The sequence below is a fragment of the Portunus trituberculatus genome, unplaced genomic scaffold (genome assembly GCF_017591435.1).
Source record: "Portunus trituberculatus isolate SZX2019 unplaced genomic scaffold, ASM1759143v1 PGA_scaffold_391__1_contigs__length_48109, whole genome shotgun sequence".
Lineage (NCBI taxonomy): Eukaryota > Metazoa > Arthropoda > Malacostraca > Decapoda > Portunidae > Portunus > Portunus trituberculatus.
Genome location: NW_025541559.1, coordinates 28,089 through 48,109, shown reverse-complemented (window position 1 = coordinate 48,109; position 20,021 = coordinate 28,089). Strand labels below are relative to the sequence as shown.

The 20,021-nt window shown below is 37.4% G+C and overlaps 1 protein-coding gene across 1 annotated transcript; it reads right to left on the bottom strand.

Annotated features, from left to right (window-relative positions):
* Positions 1-1,362: 1,362 nt before the first annotated feature.
* LOC123500517 (serine/threonine-protein kinase RIO1-like) lies at positions 1,363-16,084 on the bottom strand. The gene is made up of 12 exons (XM_045249215.1): positions 15,933-16,084; positions 14,471-14,649; positions 14,054-14,121; positions 12,605-12,747; positions 12,016-12,121; positions 11,751-11,893; positions 11,193-11,379; positions 10,544-10,662; positions 9,813-9,916; positions 8,516-8,727; positions 7,833-8,001; positions 1,363-3,426 (listed from the first exon to the last, which is right to left on the bottom strand). The coding sequence occupies exons 1-12, from the start codon at positions 15,989-15,991 to the stop codon at positions 3,239-3,241; spliced, it is 1,677 nt and encodes a 558-aa protein (XP_045105150.1). The 5' UTR covers positions 15,992-16,084; the 3' UTR covers positions 1,363-3,238.
* Positions 16,085-20,021: the final 3,937 nt, after the last annotated feature.

The following is a 20,021-nucleotide window of genomic DNA, read 5'->3' as shown; positions in this document are numbered from 1 at the left end:
CAATCTGAATACAGAAATAAAAATGTTAGATAAACATTACCTTTCACTACCAAAAGCATATAAAGTATGTTGTTGAAAATATACTAAAACATAACAATCAGAGTAGGTAAGTCATCCATACTACATTTACCAAAACATCCAACAGCAGCTCACCTGTTTTGCCAAATAATTTAATAGTTTCTTTAAACCTGTCATTAATATTGCACACACATAGCTGAGTTGACATGCACCATCTTTTAATTAATGATGCTAAGCTTGTTTACATTAGCTTAATGAAATACATGTAATTGTGTTCAGTTCATATATAGTACAATGAGTAATATATGAACAATTTGGGGTATACACTTCATACTACAAACTGTACTGTACTTGGTGTAAAATCAATAGTCACCGTAGTTTTCTCAGATTTTCTTTTACAAAGTGTTTCTGGTAATGGGAGCAAACCAAGACATTAAATCATACATACACACCAATGGCAAATTTACCACAATTGGCAATTCAACTACTAAAACTGAGATACCTTAATAAATCTTGCACAAAGCATCATGATTGACTTATTCAAATCCATAAGCATACTGTATTTCCTTGTAAAAAGAAGAAAATGTTACCCACAAGTGTAACAATTCACCAGAGGTGGTCCTGGCTAGTTTTGCACCCTGGGCAAACAATCCATTGGCAGCCCCCCCCCACCCCTCTTCCCCTTCCCCTGGGGAAGAAGTATTATAATATTATGGTATTATAATAATGCAGAGGTGTCAATCTATCCCCCGCCCCTATCCCCCTTGCTTTCCTCTGAGTGACACTCGCTCGTGCACCCCCAAATAGATTGTGCCCTGGGCGGTCGCCCACATTGCCCATAGCAAAAACTGGCTCTGCAATTCACTATGACACTAGCTAATCGTGAGGATGTGTTGATATTCTAAGAATACACTGTTATTTAATTTGCACTAGATAGATGTTTTCACAAGTATAAATAATTGGTACATATTTATCTGTTTTATAAGATGAGATCTCCCTTTAAGACTGACACCTGAAACAAACTTCTCATTGTAAGAAAAATACAGATGAGATCTCCACTCCAAATGTTCCAATACTTTTAGAGGCATTTTATGACACTAAGAATGCTGTTTTTTTTTCTTCTTCTTTTTTTTTGTGCAGCCATACAGTGTATGGTAAAACTCAATCTGACATATCATACAAGCAATTTCTAAACATATATTTAATAATTTCATAACTAACCATCTATCAATACCTACATTGTATATTTGATCCTATGTAAGAACTGTCAAAAGAGGATGGTTACAACATAAGATAAATTTTTGTCTCCCTCAGTCCTTGTTTTCTCTAATCCTTTCATTCTCCTTTCGTCCATAACTCTGAATTACATAAGCACTTGTGTATATCATATAAAGCTAGCATTGGATATTTTTTTATATCTGTGTTCCATATGAATTTAAATACAGTATACATACGATAAAATAAATCTAAAAAATCTGGACTACATGAAGTGGTCTTAAATCTTAAAATCTTAATTACTCTACAGAACTGCATCTGTAGATTTGCTGGAACCTTATTCTTCATGAGCCTCTATAGTTACAATAACACTTCATATTCAAACCATGGCAATATTTTTTTCATTCAAAATTGTAAGAATTTTCAAATTCATCAATAAGTATTCAACTTACTCAACTCAGATACATCCAGTGCAGTTACATTTTCTGAGCTGACATCATGAGTACAATGACAGGTAAGTAGGAACTATTGTTGTCTATTCTTTCATGTTGTTGTATGTGTACATCATCCAAGAACATACATGAGATGGGACATATATTTAAGCACAACAATGAGTGTTGGTAGAGAGAGAAAAATGGCAGTGGTGCATGTCTCAGTTGTCCTGATGAATAGCTATCAGCACAATGGCAATACACACACACACACACACACACACACACACACACACACACACACACACACACACACACTCTAACACATCAGACTCTGACACTATGGATACATCCTTGGCAATCTGTAATGATAATGTGCCCGAAAGTTGTTCTATGAAAGGAAACAGACATGATTTCCATATTCCTAGAAGTGACCCTCATCTGACAGTGTCCCACCAGGTTTGCCCATGGTGACCTGTGTGGATAATCATTATCAATTTTGTCCTCAACACAAAGGTATACAACAAATCTAAATTTTGAAGCCAAAGAGTCAAATATAAGCAGAGGTGGTCCTGGCTACTTTTATGCCCTAGGTGAACCCTCCATCAAATGCCCTGAGCCCCCCTCCCAAGCCCAAACTCAAACCCACCTCCGAACCCCACCTGAAAGCGAGACTCACAGGCAAAAGTTGATACCCCACCCCCCCCTCCTTCTTGCCTTTTCTTTTGACACACAACCTGTATACATGACTCAGCAGTAAGTTGACGTAATAGTAGGGGCGCCCCAGTGACCATTTCTCTAACTTGACATGGAAGCTAGCAGTATTAGTGAAGAAAACTGGCATTTTTTTTTTGGGGGGGCACCCCAAAATTGATTGTACCCTGGACGGTTGCCCACATTGCCCATAGCAAAAACTGTACCTGAATATAAGGGCAAGAACAGTTAATGAGAAGGTACTGTAGTAGGGACTGCTCCCAACAAATTATTATCCTGAGACTATATAAAAATTGTTTTATACTACAGTACCTAATAATAATTGTTTAGAAAAGAAGAATAATGTGTGCATATATTCTAAAGATATGAGTTGCATGTACTGAGTATATAGCTATGCAAAAGCCAGTTAACCAGTTACTGACATCCTGTATGGAAAGTTTGAGAACTGGCAATGATGCAAATGTTGGCATGAACAAGTTATAGTCTTAGAATGAATTAATCAGTTGTTATTTGCTTGACTTGTGTGAAAAGCTGTTGGAGATGTATGATTTTATTTTAACATATAGGTCTGTCAGAGTATGATTTGAAGACGATGTTTTACTGTATTGATTGTTCTTAGCATTTACTAATTTAAAAAAAAATTCTTAGACGATACTTTACATGTACAATCAAGTTCTTGATGTATAAAATACACAAATAGAAAAATCATCTTTCATGAATATGAAAAAGAATGAAAACATTAAAATGAAAACATACATTTTATCTTAAATAAAAAAAATTGCAAAATTAGACCACTGGTTTAAAATTTTCTCAAGTTGTCAGTATATATTTGAAAAGAATTTTAAAAATTTACCTAATAACTAATGTCTTTTCTTTTTCTCTTTCTCAGCCCTCTTTTTTACATGTTTCTTAATCTTAGTTTTCCTTTTTTCAGCTTGAGCTTCCTTAACTGCCTTCTTACGTTCTTTCTTCACAGATAAAGATTCACCTTTTGGTCTGCCAGATGTAGTGCGCTTGCCTGCTTCCTCCACACTATCACTATCATCATCTGAAAAGAACCACACAAGAAGTACATTTTATTATAACACTATATCTATAACAAGAATTGTGGTTACGCATACTGTTCTGCATCCTTTCCTCACTTCCCACACAGTAAATTACTGATGTACATGGAACCTGTTGCATTATCATTTAAATAAAAAAAAATATATACTTTACAATTTGCTCAAATTTTTTATAATTAAGAAAAATAAATCTATCTTCTTTTTTGGCATGCCTTTTTCTGAACAATTAGGTGTCAACTCAGTTATCTTCAGTGTTATTTTGACTAATAAAACCCAAACTTAACAAGGTAAATCTCAAAACCCAGCCATACCATGAAATTCTTTCATTTATAGAAAATGTCAAAATCTTTCAAAATCCAACTCCCTCAAGACTTTAGGCATCTGGCCAAAAACACCTCCAATAACTTTACTTCTTCATCTTTTCCTTCTTTATTTCATCCTGATGGCACTACTGCCATCACATCTGTCTCTAAAGCTGAACTCTTCTCCCAAACCTTTGCTAATAATTCTACCTTGAACAATGTTGGGCTTGTCCCTCCTTCTCCTCCCTCTGACTATTTCATGCTCTGAATTAAAATTCTTTGTAATCATGTTTTTCATGCCTTCGCTGGCTTAAACCCTTCGAAGACTTGTGACTATGATGGCATCCCTGCTATCATTCTCAAAAACTGTGCCTTCATACTTCACCTTGCTTGGCCAAACTCTTCCAACTCTCTATCGACTTCTACCTTTCCTTCTTGCTGGAAGTTTGCCTACATTCAGCCTGTTTGTTCTAATCCTTTGAACTACTACCCTATAGCTTTAATCTCTTACTGGGCCAATGTCTTTGAATCTATCCACAATAGGAAGATTCACAATCTTCTATCTGCTCGCCGTATGGCTTCCATCAAAGCTGGTGATCTTCTGGCTTTCCTTACAAATCTTGGTTATTCTCACGTAGAGATTATAGTGAAAATTTTACTGTTGCCTTAGACATATCAAAAGCTTTTGATAGAGTCTGGCACAAAGCTTTGATCTCAAAACTACCCAACTACATTTTTTATCCTTCTTTCTGCAATTTTACTTCAAGTTTCCTCTCTCACCGTTCTATTGCTACTATGGTAGATAGCCACTGTTCTCTTAAATTTATTAACAGTGGTGTTCCTCAGGGATCTGTTCTGTCACCCACTCTCTTCCTATTATTCATTAATGACCTTCTTAACCAAACTTCTTGCTATATCCACTCTTACACTGATGATACCACCCTACATCTTTCCACGTCCTTTCAGAGACAACCAACCCTTCAGGAAGTCAACAGATCGCACAGGGACGCCACAGAACGCCTGTCTTCTGATCTTTCTAAGATTTCCGATTGGGGTAGAGAAAATCTAGTAGTTTTCAATGCCTCAAAAACTTAATTCTTCCATCTATCAACTTGACACAACTTTCCAGACAACTATCTCCTCTTCTTCATTGACACTCAACAGTTCCCCTCTTCTACACTAAATATCCTTAGTCTGTTCTTTACTAATAATATAAACTGGAAACTTCACATCTCATCTCTTGCTAAAACAGCTTCTATGAAGTTGGGAATTCAGATGCATCTCTGCCAGTTTTTCTCACCCCCCAACAAGGGTACACTGCTGGTCAAAGCGGAAGGCGCAAAAGGGACCATGACTTCCACTCTGACCAAATTTCATTCATCCCTTCTTAACTCCTAAACATACTGCGGGATTCGCTGTATGTCGCTATCTGACAACTCTGCAGCTCTAGTAGTCAAAGTAGATGATATGTTTCCTTAGTCAACGTTCGCCTGTGGTTCATGTGCTTGCATTTGAATTTTCTTTCATCCCCCCTCACGGCCCCTTTTTGTGGATGCGTGAGCTTACCATTGTGCCCTGTTACTACCTATTATGGGACCTAGGAAACTAATTAGTAAGGCCCAAATCTCAGTCATTTGTGCCTTAGTGAGGGAGAATAAGTCAAATCAAGAAATTGCCGCGAACACTGGCATAGCTCTCAGAACTGTTCAACGTTGGACCAAAATTTATCGTGAGGGAGGAAGAGACGCTTCGCCACCACCTTACAAGCCTGAAGGGTGTAAGCACAGTGTGAGCTAGATAACTCTGAACATTATTCAAAGACAGCTTGAGGCCAACCCTCGCATACACAGCAAGGAACTTAAGGCCAGGAACCCTCTTTGCTGGCTGGGGTGAGTGAAAGGAGTGTGCGGAGATATGTGAAAGGCGATATGGGATAATGCAGTTGCCATGCAGTTTCAAAACCTTGCTTCGCAAATGGTCACCTTAACAGTAGGGTTGCATTTTGTGTCTTGGCACAAAGATTGGGACTTAGGTAAGTGGCATAGGGCACTTTGGTCAGATGAGAGATGAGGCAAGCTTTCAGGTTACAGACAACCAGAGAAACCGTGTGTACAGCAGACCCGGTAGTAACCGTTACGATCCACGCTACACAACACACACATTAAAACCCAATTTATTTGATGGTGTGGGGTTGTTTTTCTTACTATGGTCTTGGAAAATTAGTGTTTTTGCCTAAGAATGTTCGTATGAACCAAAATAACTACTTTGACCTAATTCTAGATGAGTTAGATGAGTGTATGGAAAAGTGCAATGCTGATACCTTCATGTAAGATGGTGCACCGTGCCATACGGCAAAGTTAATTGTTGACTGGTTTGATTTCTGCAATGTCAGCCTTTTAAAACCTTGGCCCGCAAATTCGCCAGACCTTAACCCTATAGAAAATCTCTGGATGTACATAAAACTGAAGCTAAAGGAGAGAGATACCTCCTCCCTCCCACGCCTCCAAGCCACTATTCAGGACATATGGGACAATATTGACGCTCAGTATCTCCACCACCTGGGTGATTCACTTCCCAAGAGACTTGAAAAGGTCAAGAAGGCACGAGGGCACCCTATCAATTACAAACAGCAGAAAATATAGAAAATGGCAGGAAACATTAACACTTAACTTTACGAAACACTTAAAATTGTTATAATTAGCTGTTACAAGTATTTCCAATACCATAATCTTTCCTGCAGCCTACTCGGCGTGTGGAGAAAATGGCTCGCTCCCTTGTCTCATAACAACACACACGCACGTACATGCACACGTGCACATGAATGCACACACATGCCAGGTGCCTTTATACTTTTATTAATAGAACATCCAAATGGCTTACTCGTTCAAGCAAGAGTCAAAACTTCACTTGTGAATTATATTCACAATGATAAAGCCTGTGAAGCACGATTGCAAAATAAAATAAATACGAGCTACAGCACTGACACGTTCGGTTTCAGCAATTGGACAAGTGATTCCATAATGTAAACAACATGTCCAATACATGCTGTCGCCCGCCACTAAAACAAGAAGAAATGGACTGTTTCACTGTGTATATGTATTTACCTATGGTGTTTTTATTTACATAGTTTTAAATTTGTAATGAGTGCTTCTGATGTTTTTGTGTTCAGTGGTCAGGTATATGATGAATGTGTTCTTGTATGAGAATGACTTTTTTTTCTTTGAAATTTCTTTCAAATACTATTAGGGTGCGTTTTCCAAAATGCAGTGTCTTGCAAGCCGTAAAATATGGTATTTATTTATTTTTTCAGTTTCTAAATGGCGAGAATTTTAAAATGTTCTGCACGCAGGAATTTCAAATTTTGTTTTGTATCTTTCATATGCTGAGTGGTTTTTGTATTATGAAGCGAAAAAATCTTCACATATCATTTCGTAAAATGAAATTTTCGTATACAGAAGCTTTCGTATCTAGAGGTACCACTGTACTAGTTTAGGTGAATACCCTCATTAAAACATATTTTCTGTATCATTAATCTCCTTCACAAAATGTCACAGGTACTGCACCTTTCGCTCTGACCAACAGTGTATTTCCAACTTCGTATGACTTTACTTAATTTAAGAGAGAGGTTTCAGGACATTTATTGCTTCCTTATGACTAACTCTTTCAGACCTGCAAGGGGACTGGCAACTAAGTGGGCTCTTTTTTTTTTTTTTTTTTTTTGCCCTTGGCCAGCTTTTCCCACTAAAATATATATATATATATATATATATATATATATATATATATATATATATATATATATATATATATATATATATATATATAAAGAGCCAACCGTGATGTCATGGAACCACTGCAACTTTAGGTTTAATATATTTTGGTCAAAAATACAATGAAGAAAATTTACCATGATTTCTCAACAATCATCAGCCTGCTAATTTTTTTGTCTAGGTCATATACTAGATCCATATTCCAATAAATCAGGATGGTGCAGACAAGGTTTCTGCAGATATAAATGTACTCACATAAGCATCCTCTCACACCTGAAGCACATCAACACAAAGTGAAACTAATTCCATAACACATACCTTTGTTATGTTCCTCATCAGATCCAGATGAATCTTGGGTTGGTGAATCTGGATGGATTTCTGGCCCTGTGAGGTCCTTCTTAAGGCCAAGGACACGACAGTAGGGGATATCATTTTCTGTTTTTTCTCCAAGCTTTAAATCTTCCATATCCCTTTCAAAATCTATAACCTGAAAGTATAATGGAATAACAATATAGATCTACTAACAGGCAATGATTTCACTGGTTATGGAGAGAGAGAGAGAGAGAGAGAGAGAGAGAGAGAGAGAGAGAGAGAGAGAGAGAGAGAGAGAGAGAGAGAGAGAGAGAGAGAGAGAGAGAGAGAGAGAGAGAGATTGTTAAATTAACTACATAACAAATTCATACAAGAAGTTCCTGGCAAACTTTATAATCTCTCAGTGTGAGATTTTTGACTATGTGTATCCTCAACCTGGGAATGATATGATCAAATATGCTAAAACACGTAATTCTTTTTTATTTACCAAACATCAGGCATAGCTTTAATTATATGTAGGTAGTCATGGTTAGGCTTTATAGTTTTAAAAGGCATTTTTTTATAATAATAAATAAATAAATAGATAAAAGTAAAATATAATACATTTAGATAAAACTCAATGTTTAAAACAAGATTTTTCTCAATTCATGAAGATAAAACATACATAAAAACTTGACACATTCACTTGCCTGGTCCAGTGTCTTGGGTATGAAGATATTTTTGAACACTTCCTCATCCACCTTTTCCTGGTCTGTCAACTGTCCCACAGGTCGCTGTGATGCTACTTCCTTCATTTTGTCTAGGTACTCTGATCTGTTTTCCTTAGTGATGGTCTGGTCTACTATAAAGTTGAACAGCTCTTGAACTTTCATAGTAGGAACACCTTTTTTCCTGAAATATTCTGGATAGAAAGAAAGACAAGAGATGATTTTTATGTTAGTTATTCACCTTATCCTTTACAAAATTTTAGAAAATAGCGGTCTTAAACAATACAGTAAACAATATCTTAATTTATCCGTTGCATCACAACAGTACACTCCAGTTCATCACTACCACCACTTATGGCAGACAAATTGCATCTCTTTTAACCCCTTCCTTATCACAGCCACCCACCGATGTAAACAAAGAGTTTCCCTATCATACCACAACACTCTTGCCTGTACATTGGCACACCTCACAACCGGAGACGAAACAACTGATGTTCTTAGGTGGACTATGGGAATAATATTTGTACTTTCAAACAAAAGAATAATGATTGGTTTTAGTTTCTGCATGAAGTACAAACCCAGATATTAATTGGTTAATGAAGGGGTGGTCTTGTGATGCAGGGGCAGTTAAAAATAAGGCCTTAAGCATTTATTTTTGTTTGGGCAAGAAGTTGCCACCACATGGGGCCTGAAAAAAAGCAAAATCTGCACTCAAGGCTTGGTGATACACATCAGTATATTAGTGTGATATTCACATACCATGGCCATAGTGTGCGGTACCATGAGGTCATTTCTGCATGTGGTACACACATACCACAAAACAGTCTTGAAGCAAGGAAGAGGTTAAACACCTCAGAGGCAGAGCAGCTTAGTTTGCATTTTGTTCATATAATCAAACATTTCTGAGTTTTTAGTGAAGAAAGATTCATGAGATAAAAAGACATTAATTTATGCAATATCAGAAATTACAATATTTTTCATTCCTTTATTCAGTTTCATATTGTATATCCAGTGTCACAAAGTTATTTTGGTTTCTCAAATTCCTCAACAGTTTTTCTGACATCTTGTTATCCACCAAGAACCATGAAGTTATTTCCAGGAATGATTTATCACCAGTTTGGAAACACTGTCAAACAGGCAGTAGAAGGTAGATTATGTCAGATATGAGATGGTAGAGATGATTGGTAAAGAGATACAAAGTTGTTGTAATGAAATTCCAAAGTTAAAGCATACACTAGGTGAGAGAGAGGAAAGCAGCACAATGGAGGGAGGAGTTTACCTGTGATATTGGTGCAATCCTTACGTAGGAATTCCAAGGCATGTGGGTGATCTGGCCCAACAGACTGGGATACATCAATGATATAAGCCTGACCTTTGTGGTATCTGTGATAGAAAACTCCATTACTTTTACAGTATTGTTCATATTCTTAACTTTTCCCGCAAAACAAATCATTAGTAATTAACTGAATCCTATTACTATTTATTTTTGCAACATACACATAAACACATTATAATCAACCACTAATATTCTTCAAATCCTTTTTGCATCCTGCAGGGCAGGTTACAGGTAACTTATATCTGCCTAATAATGCAAATATGTGAACTCTTTTTTCTTATAATTTTTTTCATGCCTTTTTGAATGTCACCAAGCAGATGTGATAATGGGCAAATTACAAAACATTCATGCTTACATATTCATCTTGGGAAATAATATAAGGCAGTCTTTATACTTTAAATACACATTAAAAGCTGGTAAAGGGAAGTACCTTTCTTTTGTTATTTGTATGGCTTTATGCATGTTCATAGTAAGAAGATTTAGAGGCATTTCTTAGAAGTATGCATCACTATCACTTTCTTCATTGTATTTATATAATGACAAATACAAGTAAGTACTATAAATTCATAAAGATAATAGCATAATTTACTCAACAAATTCAGTGTCAGGGAAATCAATCAAGAAATTAATGATCATAACCCCCAAGTAATTAACAAACTTAAAATGAAACTTACAGAAGATTGAATTCACTGAGATCAGCATGAACCAACCGACACTCTCTGTACATGGTCCACATGTGCTCCACCAGGTCATGATACAACTCTCGTGCCTTAGACTCAGAGATCTCAGCATCCTGCCAAGACAGATATTGATGTGAAACTCCTAACACAGAAGTGAAAGTGAATTCCTTTACTTATTTATGAGAATACCTTAACTGAAAATGTGATCAAACAATGATAAATATCTTTGAAGAGAACAAACTTTTACCAGATGCTTCAATCACAATCTATCTACCTCTGATGCCTTGCTCTCTCTGATGGCAATCTAGACAAGAGTAGGCAGATATGAATAAATCTAGTTATGTCTGACAAAGTTAGTGAATGATTTCTGAGAAAAGGAAAGAGCTATCCAGCCCATCACCAGAGAACTTTGTTGACTTCTACTGTAGGACAGAGACAAACATTTCTTCATTTGGTCAAGGATGGGAGCCAAGCATTTTTCAATAGTGCATGAGGAAGGTAAACATTAGGTACACCACAAGGCAACCCATGAGTAGTCAGCAAACCTTTAAATTAACTACAATACAAGTTGAAGAAGAACAAGTTGTCAAAAAGCCAATAATATTTCAAGGCAGTATTTTCTTATGAGATAATAATAAACTACCTTCAATCTTTGTGCAGGCACTGAGCCTGTACCAAGGAATTCCATGACTAGAACGTGGGAACGCAGCATCATTGGCTGAGGCACTGGCAAGCCACAGTTGAACAGGCGAAACAGATTACTTGTTTCTTTCTCAGCCCAAGTTCGTACCATCTTGCGAGGGTTGTGCTTCCCATATCCATGACGGAATCTGGGGAAGCATCACACCATAATGCAAAAGGCAGGAAATTCTAACTCCATAAAGTAAAATAAGGATGATAAAAGAAAAAAAAAAAGGATAAACATTCCTTTAAAAGACTGAATCATACATTGATTACATCGGTGAGGTCAGAAAAAATATTAAATCTATTAAATCTCAAATTACAACCAATTACTTCTGTCTTTTTTTTAGCACATGAAAATCTTTCAATCTTTAAGACTCATTCAATCATCAGATAATTTCAAGGAATCACATAAATAAGAGAAACCTTTATGAAACTAATAATAATTAGTGCTAAGAAAATGGTAATCACATAGAAGAGTTTCATGGAACAGGTCAAAATAATGAAAAGGAGTGATCACCTGTAGTCCCCAGAAACATATCTGTCTCGATCCTTGAAGGTGAGGATCGAAGTCTTGTATATTTTGACAGCTAACTCTTGACCATCACCATTCAATGCATGGTACACATTGGCTTCCTTCCCTGTTGAAATGCAGCCATTAATCTGAAAAAGACAACTACATTATGAATCAAAGCCATATTGGAGGAAAAGAGATAATCCATAATCAATCTGAACAGTCTTTCTTACAGTCAAGTGAAAAGGAACTTTTCAGATAGTATCCCCACCTCTGTAATGGTGCCTTTGTTGAGAAACTTGAATAGAATCATCCGAGTGCGTGGATCTAAAACTTGCTCCACTGTTGCCCGTTCTGATTTATCCCTTACTCTTTGTCTGTCAAGAAATGCTATTATGTATGACGGGGATACATAATACAAAGTATATTTGTGACTCAACTATAAAAGGGAAAGAAAGAGAAACCATAATGAAATTGTTTACTCAGATTGCTTGAGGGCATACTTAGAAGAAAAAGGAGAATGCAAATGGGAGAAAAATTAAAATTCTGATAAGGGAAGAAGTGAGTGGAATTGAATGAAAGGAATGGATGAAGATGTGTGGGATAAGATTAATCAAGTTTTATAGCAAAAGGACTGTCTACAATAGGGCCCCTTAAAAAAAATTATTTGCAGGAAGGACTATGATTGATGACTCATATTGATGATCATATGCTGATAATCAAAATGTTGTGAATGAAGTACATATAAGATTATACAGTGTCACAATGACTGTATAAAGAATATATCAAATGTGTATTTCATGTACAAAACAAATTATTAAGTATGTACAACATTTATGCATACCATAAACCTTGCTTACCTTTCATTCTCAGCTCTTCTCTGTGTTTCTACAATTTTGTTGGTCACATGGTCACTATAGCCACGCAAGCCTTCAAACTTCTCAAGACATATCTTATTTGCATACTTCTTGAACAATTTCTCTGATGGCTGAAACTTCTCAACCTAAGGAAAATTTCAATAGTTTTAAACCATTGTGTGCCACGTCGGTATATGTGCATGTGTTGGAAGTGCCATGTCTGTATTCATATACATATGTGGATGATGAATAAAAAATTTAGCCTGGAAATACTATAACAGCTAGGCTATTAAAATTTGCAAGAAAGGTGTTGGTAACACCAGCCTACCCAAACCACACTACCACTACTTCTTGCTTCCCACCCAAGCAGCCAGACTAGCCTACTGAAAACAATAAAAATGTTTGCCCCCCACTACAAAGGAATCATATATATGCTGCATCTGGGCTGTATGTTGAAGAAATATAGTAGTGTTTTCACTGGTACCAATCACAATGCTATTAAAGACTGAATAAACAAAGATCATCATCAGTGGGAGCAGTGGGGAGAAAAGCAAAGTGCCCATACCATAACTTTCCTACTATTTCTCATTTCATTGATCAACAAAGACTGCCAAAACTGTTCATCATGTAATATATCATGGTAACAGTGACGATCTAAGTAATGTACATGATCCTGGATCTTCAGTCCCATCTACCAGTGGCTAAGTCACACCAAAATTGGAAGGGGGAGGTGGAAGGGAGGTGTTATAACTTGAAAATTATGAAATTAAGATAATTTGAGGTTTTCTAAATTGTTTTTATTCTTTTCCAACAAATTTAATCAATACACAATAAAACCTAACTGGCATTTCTGGTAGGTAGTGCAGGTCATAGGGATTGGCAGCCAAGGGGTTAAATGAATCTACAGAAAAGTAACAAACTATTTCATGAAGCACAAAAATAAAAGTTTCATGGTTCTGTAAATTTTCAGCCAACCTAATGTTGTGAAGATATCATTACGGTAAAATTTTAGAAACGGTCATCCACGATTTGGAATTTTCAGATTGCACAACAATGAAAGTTACATAGATATATCTACAAAATGAAGAGGTAGCAAACAATGAGCTTCTTGTAGAGTCATTAAAAGTAGCTACATGTGATAGTTTAGGCTAAATCTTTTGAGACCAGAGAGGATAAGTTTTGGGAAAAGTGCCAAGATGCCAATATTGGTGTATGGTAAAGAGATATATTTTGGCAGTCTTATTCAACATGTTTTTGAATTGCTAAGTAAAGGCACCTATAAATTGATCCCTTTCATATTGGCCCTGTACTACAGTCAATTTGAAAAGGTCAGTTATACCGTACATTGATAATTTTTGGAAACAGAGTACAAATATGATACACTATCAGATATGAGATGATGTAACTATGAGAATGTAATACAAATCAATACTAAATAAAACCTTTCATTACCTTCATATTTTGGAGGGATGAATGGTTGGGTCCTTGTTGGTTACTTCTGTTGTACTGTTTTGTCAGGTCTATTAAAAAAAGTGCACTGTGTTATTTCCTACTTATATTCTAGTGCAGCTGTAAAATATATGAATCAATAAAGAAACATTCTTAATACCAATATAACATTGAAATATAATGAAGAGATGAATGTGTACAAACACACACACACACACACACAGAGAGAGAGAGAGAGAGAGAGAGAGAGAGAGAGAGAGAGAGAGAGAGAGAGAGAGAGAGAGAGAGAGAGAGAGAGAGAGAGAGAGAGAGAGAGAGAGAGAGAAGTGTCAAGTGCATGCATCCATTCTATTTTTTGTGTGCTATTTAGCTTAACTGGGAGAAAAATGTGATCCAGTTATTTTTTTTTTTTTTTTTTACCTTTGCTGTCTTCATCCACAAAATGTGCATCTTCATTAAAGTCGAAATCATCCTCCTCCTCCTCCTCTCCATGCTGGTCATCTTGCTGCACTTTTTCCTCTTCATTCACTTCCCAGATCTCATCATCGTTCTTTGGTTCACTTACAAGCGGCTTCCGGCATGGCTGGTAGGCACTGTCGCTGTTGTGAGGGTGCAAAAGAATTAAAATTTTTGAAAAAATTAAACTAAAATGAAGCACAACCTATTCAACACTTTCTACATACTTAAGAAAAAGGATGGTCGATTTTCGTGTTTTTGAATACCTATTTCTTTCATTGGCAACTATCAATCTACTATTCAGTTCACTGTAATTAGCATATTTTTTGAGGCCTTGGTTCTTCTCTAGAATCACTGCCCCATGCCGATCTGTATAATACGTATAGCACAGTGCAGTATATGTAACGTGTTTACTGTCAGTGAGAGTTTTGGTGAGTGCTTGACCTTAGTGTGTCTTACACAAGCCTTCAAATGTGCGGTGTTCGGCAAGTTTTCTCGAAGTCCAGCAAGCTGCGGCGAGCCACGGAGCTCCATCACACTCGGAAATGAGCAGTACACTGACTTGCATTTGTCTAACTGGGGTTAATGGGTAACTGCTGAATAGGATTCTTATTGTGTCTATAGTTCTTTTGTCCAATGACGTGCCACCACCTCTTAACACCACAAGCTGCGCCAATGGGAATTTGCTATATGTATTCGTAGGCGGGGCACAGCTGGGCAGACAGGTGCACAGAGACATCTGTGTGCGCAGTTCAGCCATGGCCACCAGTGACATTAGTTGTAAAGGTTGCGAACTTGATTACTGGGAAATCATCGCTCCTGCGATGCAAGTCAGTGTACAATCGAAAAGAGGACCAGCCAGGACCTTAATCCTTTCGTTAAGGTATTGTGAGGAGGGGTATTGGTAGAGGTAGGGCATATTGTGTCAAGCTATAAGAGAACCAGTGTGGGGGGAGGGAAACTGCCCCAAACCAAGGATACAGTAGGTTAGGTTAGTGTTGGAGGGGGGGTCTGGGGGCGCACCCCCCCCGGTTAGGTTAGGTCACATTAGGTTAGGTTTAGGTTAGTGTTGTAGGGGGTGGTCCGGGGGGCTGTGCCCCCCCGGTTGGGTTAGGTTTTTGTCCTTAGATTTTTTTTGGATCGCTTTATCTCGCCTCTTTTGGCTCCCCCCCCAAAACCCCCCAATTCCCCACACTCCCCAAAGCTTGTTGGGGGGAGGGGAGAGGAAAGGGGGGGAGCAGTGATTCTGTAGTTTTACCGAGGCCTTTATATCACATATGAATAAACGATCTTTGGTGAACAACAAAACTGGCACGAAGATATTGAAGTAACATAGCCAACCTAGGCTTAGCAAGATTAGAACTAGTGAAGTAACAGCATACTTCGTATCTTTCAGCTAGAGAAACACAAACACTGATGAACTAACCTGTCTTCATCAGCATCACTAAACTGTCCTTCGTAATAGTCGTAATACTGCTCCTCCATGGCTACTTCAATACCCGTGCCCGATCATCTGCTGACTTCTGGCGGCACACGTGTTGTTATTGTTGATCTTGATCTTGACCTTGATACTACAGGCGACTCGGGATCACTCCTGAGCCGGGCCTTTGGATCGGCAGCTCCTGTAGACGACAAAAAAAGGGGAAAAAAAGAAAAAGGAAACAGGGTCCTTTGCTCTAACCGTCTGTACATCTGGCACGCCACATTCTCTCCAGAAACTCCTTCACCGCCTCAATCATCCTTTCATTCGTTTCTCTACTCAGTCCCAGCAGCACCACCATCCACTCCCTCCCCGTCTTTTCCACTCTTTCGTTCATGTTATGCCCTAACTCAGTCAACACCACTTGCATCATCTCATACATAAATATGCTTAGTGTTAAGAATAGGGTAAAAGAATTAAAATTAAGCCACGCACACAATATTCATAACAACAGAGGACCAACATATCTTGCAGAACACTTCCAAAGGAAAACAGATACCAATACAATTAGGACAAGAAATAATGATTTGAACTTTTGTATGTCAATGGCACAGGGTCCCTCAGCACATACATTCTATCACACAGCCATTAGAGACTGGAACTCATTACCAAAAAACCTACAAATCATAAAATCCAAACACCTGTTCAAAGTAGCTCTCAGGAAATATTTACAGGATGAAGAAAGAGCTGCTGAATCAAATGACTATGTTTATTTTTAACCATGACTGTCTTAGAATGTAGATTTAGGCTTTACTGTTAATTTTATGGAAGAGTAGGTAAATAAGTCTTAGATTTAGTATTACTGTGTGCCATTTCTATATGTATAATGACTCCTGTGCTGTCTGCCCCATCTTGCTGGATAGAAAAAGGGACCCTACTGGAAATAAGTTGCTAAACTTTAGTTGGTCATCCTGGAGGAAATATCTATGTACATTCAGTGGTTTTATACTATGCCTGTAATGCACATGAAGAATCCAAATAAACTTACTTACTTACTTACTTATACGTCTTGTCTCTGGCACGAGCTTGATCTTGAGCTTGATGCTACAGTGGCTACGGATTGTTCTGGAGCCAGGCCTTTGGATCGGCAGCTCATGTAGAGGAAAAAAAAAAAATAAATAAATAAAATAAAATAAAATAAATAAAAAAGCAAGCAGAAAAAAGAGCAGTATTCTGTTGACTAATCACCCCTACACCTCACTCGCCACATTCTCTCCAGATACTCCTTCACAGCCTCAATCATCCTTTCACTCGTCTCTCTACACAGTCCCAGCAGTAACACCATCCATTCCCTTCCTGTCTTCTCCACTCTTTCATCCCTATTATGCCCTAATTAACTCAAAATCACTTGCATCATCTCATGCCTGTCTCTCTCATACTTCCCACAGGCGCCTGTGGGAAAGCTTCGCCCACTGGCTTCACTTTTTTAGTACGGCGGGATAGGCGCTTGCCGCATTCTTCAATATAACCTCCATGGTATCGCAGCTACGTGACAGCTTCATTCCTATTCGAGATAGAAGGAGCTTGAACACAGGTATGGCTGACAAGACCATTGGGTTCCGCAATATGAAATCTGCCCCAGCCGGTGACAGCCTTCTCCAGCCAATATGCTGTTCGGGGGCACTTGAATGATTGAGCAGTGTGAAGAATGCTGACTCTGATTACAAGTTCATGGGCACTGCGGAGAGTTGAAGGCTGCACTGACGTGGCAAGGTGCGGAGGGTTAGCTATAATCTCACAACAGTGTCTACGTGCCGTGTTTCAATGTCTAAGGCTGCTTTCACACGAACGATTTTCTCCACTCCGGCACATGCTGCACGGCAGTCGCATGTCACTTGGACAACTAAGGTGACCGGACCGACCGACGAAAACGTTGGTGTGAAAGCAGTCTAACACCATATAATAATTTTTTCCGACTTGTTTCCTGCACGGGTTATGCCTGAGGGAGTGGAAAGTAGGAAGAGAGCATTCTGTTCTCCTGTCCTTTTCTGCTACTATTACCTTGGTAGTCCTAGGACAGATCACCTCGTGAGGGACGCAAGGTCTGTTGTGGCCTTTATTTCTATATAACTCTATACAAGAGACATGTTGAACCTAGCTCAGCTGAGTTACCGTTGTAGAGTTTGTAGGACTATCATGTGGAACATGTCAATTATTCCCCATTAAAAATTATTGCAATTCAAAATAACTAGCAAAGCATTTGTTAACCATAAAAGTTAAGGGTGAAGATCATCAGATGAAAGTCTTTGTAATGTTTAAAAACGAAGATTATTATTTTATATAAAAGTCCTCTATCATTTATTACGAAAATTAAGAAATTAAGAGAGGATATGGAAGGAAAGCAGATGTGGAAGGGAATCCACACTAAAGGAAGTCATAGGAACACTAGAGAGGTGGAAACGTTCAGTGAGGTCACAGCTGGCTTTAATGATAAGTTCATAGCACTCCCTGAGCCAAAGCTATTAGACCTCACTGGGAAATCACACTTCCCTATCACACTGGCCTATGATACACGGAACCAGGAACATCCGTTCTAGATAGCTGGAACTTGCCCGGGATTAGCGGAACCAAGTTGGGAAATTGGGATGGCTTCATATCCATCCCGGTTCTCCGTATGCTATCCCAATGGAAAAGTAAACATGATATATGTAATAAAAACCTTTCATTTGAACTAAAAAGAATGTGACAAAATTTTTCATATTGGAATATTTAATAATATTTCATCAATTTAGAAAGGTATATATATATATATATATATATATATATATATATATATATATATATATATATATATATATATATATATATATATATATATATATATATATATATATATATATATATATATATATATATATATATATATATATATATATATATATATATATATATATATATATATATATATATATATATATATATATATATATATATATATATATATATATATATATATATATATATATATATATATATATATATATATATATATATACTATATTTACTAAACAAGGTGGAATCTAAAGCTTTTCGTCTTATCAACTCTTCTCCTCTAACTGACTGTCTTGATTCTTGATTCTTTAAGTCACCGCCGCAATGTTGCATCTTTATCTGTCTTCTACCGCTGTTTTCATGCTGTCTGCTCTTCTGAACTTGCTAACTGCTTGCCTTCCCCCCTCCTGCGGCCTCGCTGCACAAGACTCTCTACTTCTCATCCCTATTCTGTCCATCTTCCTAATGCAAGAGTTAACCAGTATCTTCACTCCTTCATTCCCTACACTGGTAAACTCTGGAACTCTCTACCTGTGTCTGTATTTCCACCTGCCTATGACTTAAACTCTTTCAAAAGAGGAGTGTCAAGACACCTCTTACGTTAACTGGACCCTCCTTTTAGATTTTTTTGTTTTTTCTCTTTCTCCTACTTTCCTCTTCACAGGGCCTGGCAACCAGCGGGATTTTTTTTTTTTCTCCAACACTTTGTTTTCCCTTGGCCAGTGCCCTTGTAATGTAAAAAAAAAAAAAAAAAAAAAAAAAAAAAAAAAAAAAATATATATATATATATATATATATATATATATATATATATATATATATATATATATATATATATATATATATATCATTTTCATGTCGATAGTTTGGGCTCATGGCAACCACCTCTGACTGTAAAGTTGCCATCGCGCACGTCTCAGCTTTTCTCTAGTTTTTTTTTTTTACTTTTCTTCAACAAGAGGAAGTGCAAATGCAGTTCCAGGAGAAAGCACAGGCTGAGGTATAAGTGGCATGGTTTTGTTCTGGTTTATTTTTTAGGCTTTGTCTTGGTTAGTGGGCCGTTTGCCTAGCATAACAAGAACGCGGCCAGCTTGTGTGTGATAGTGTTCCTGGTTTCGTACCAAGAACCATGGCCCGCGTTCCGCGTATCATAGGCCAGTGTGATAACCCCTTAAAGTTCAACTTTATCTCAAGTTTCCATTCCGACCGTTCTATTGCAGCCGTGGTAGACGGCCAGTGCTCTTCTCCTAAATCTATTAACAG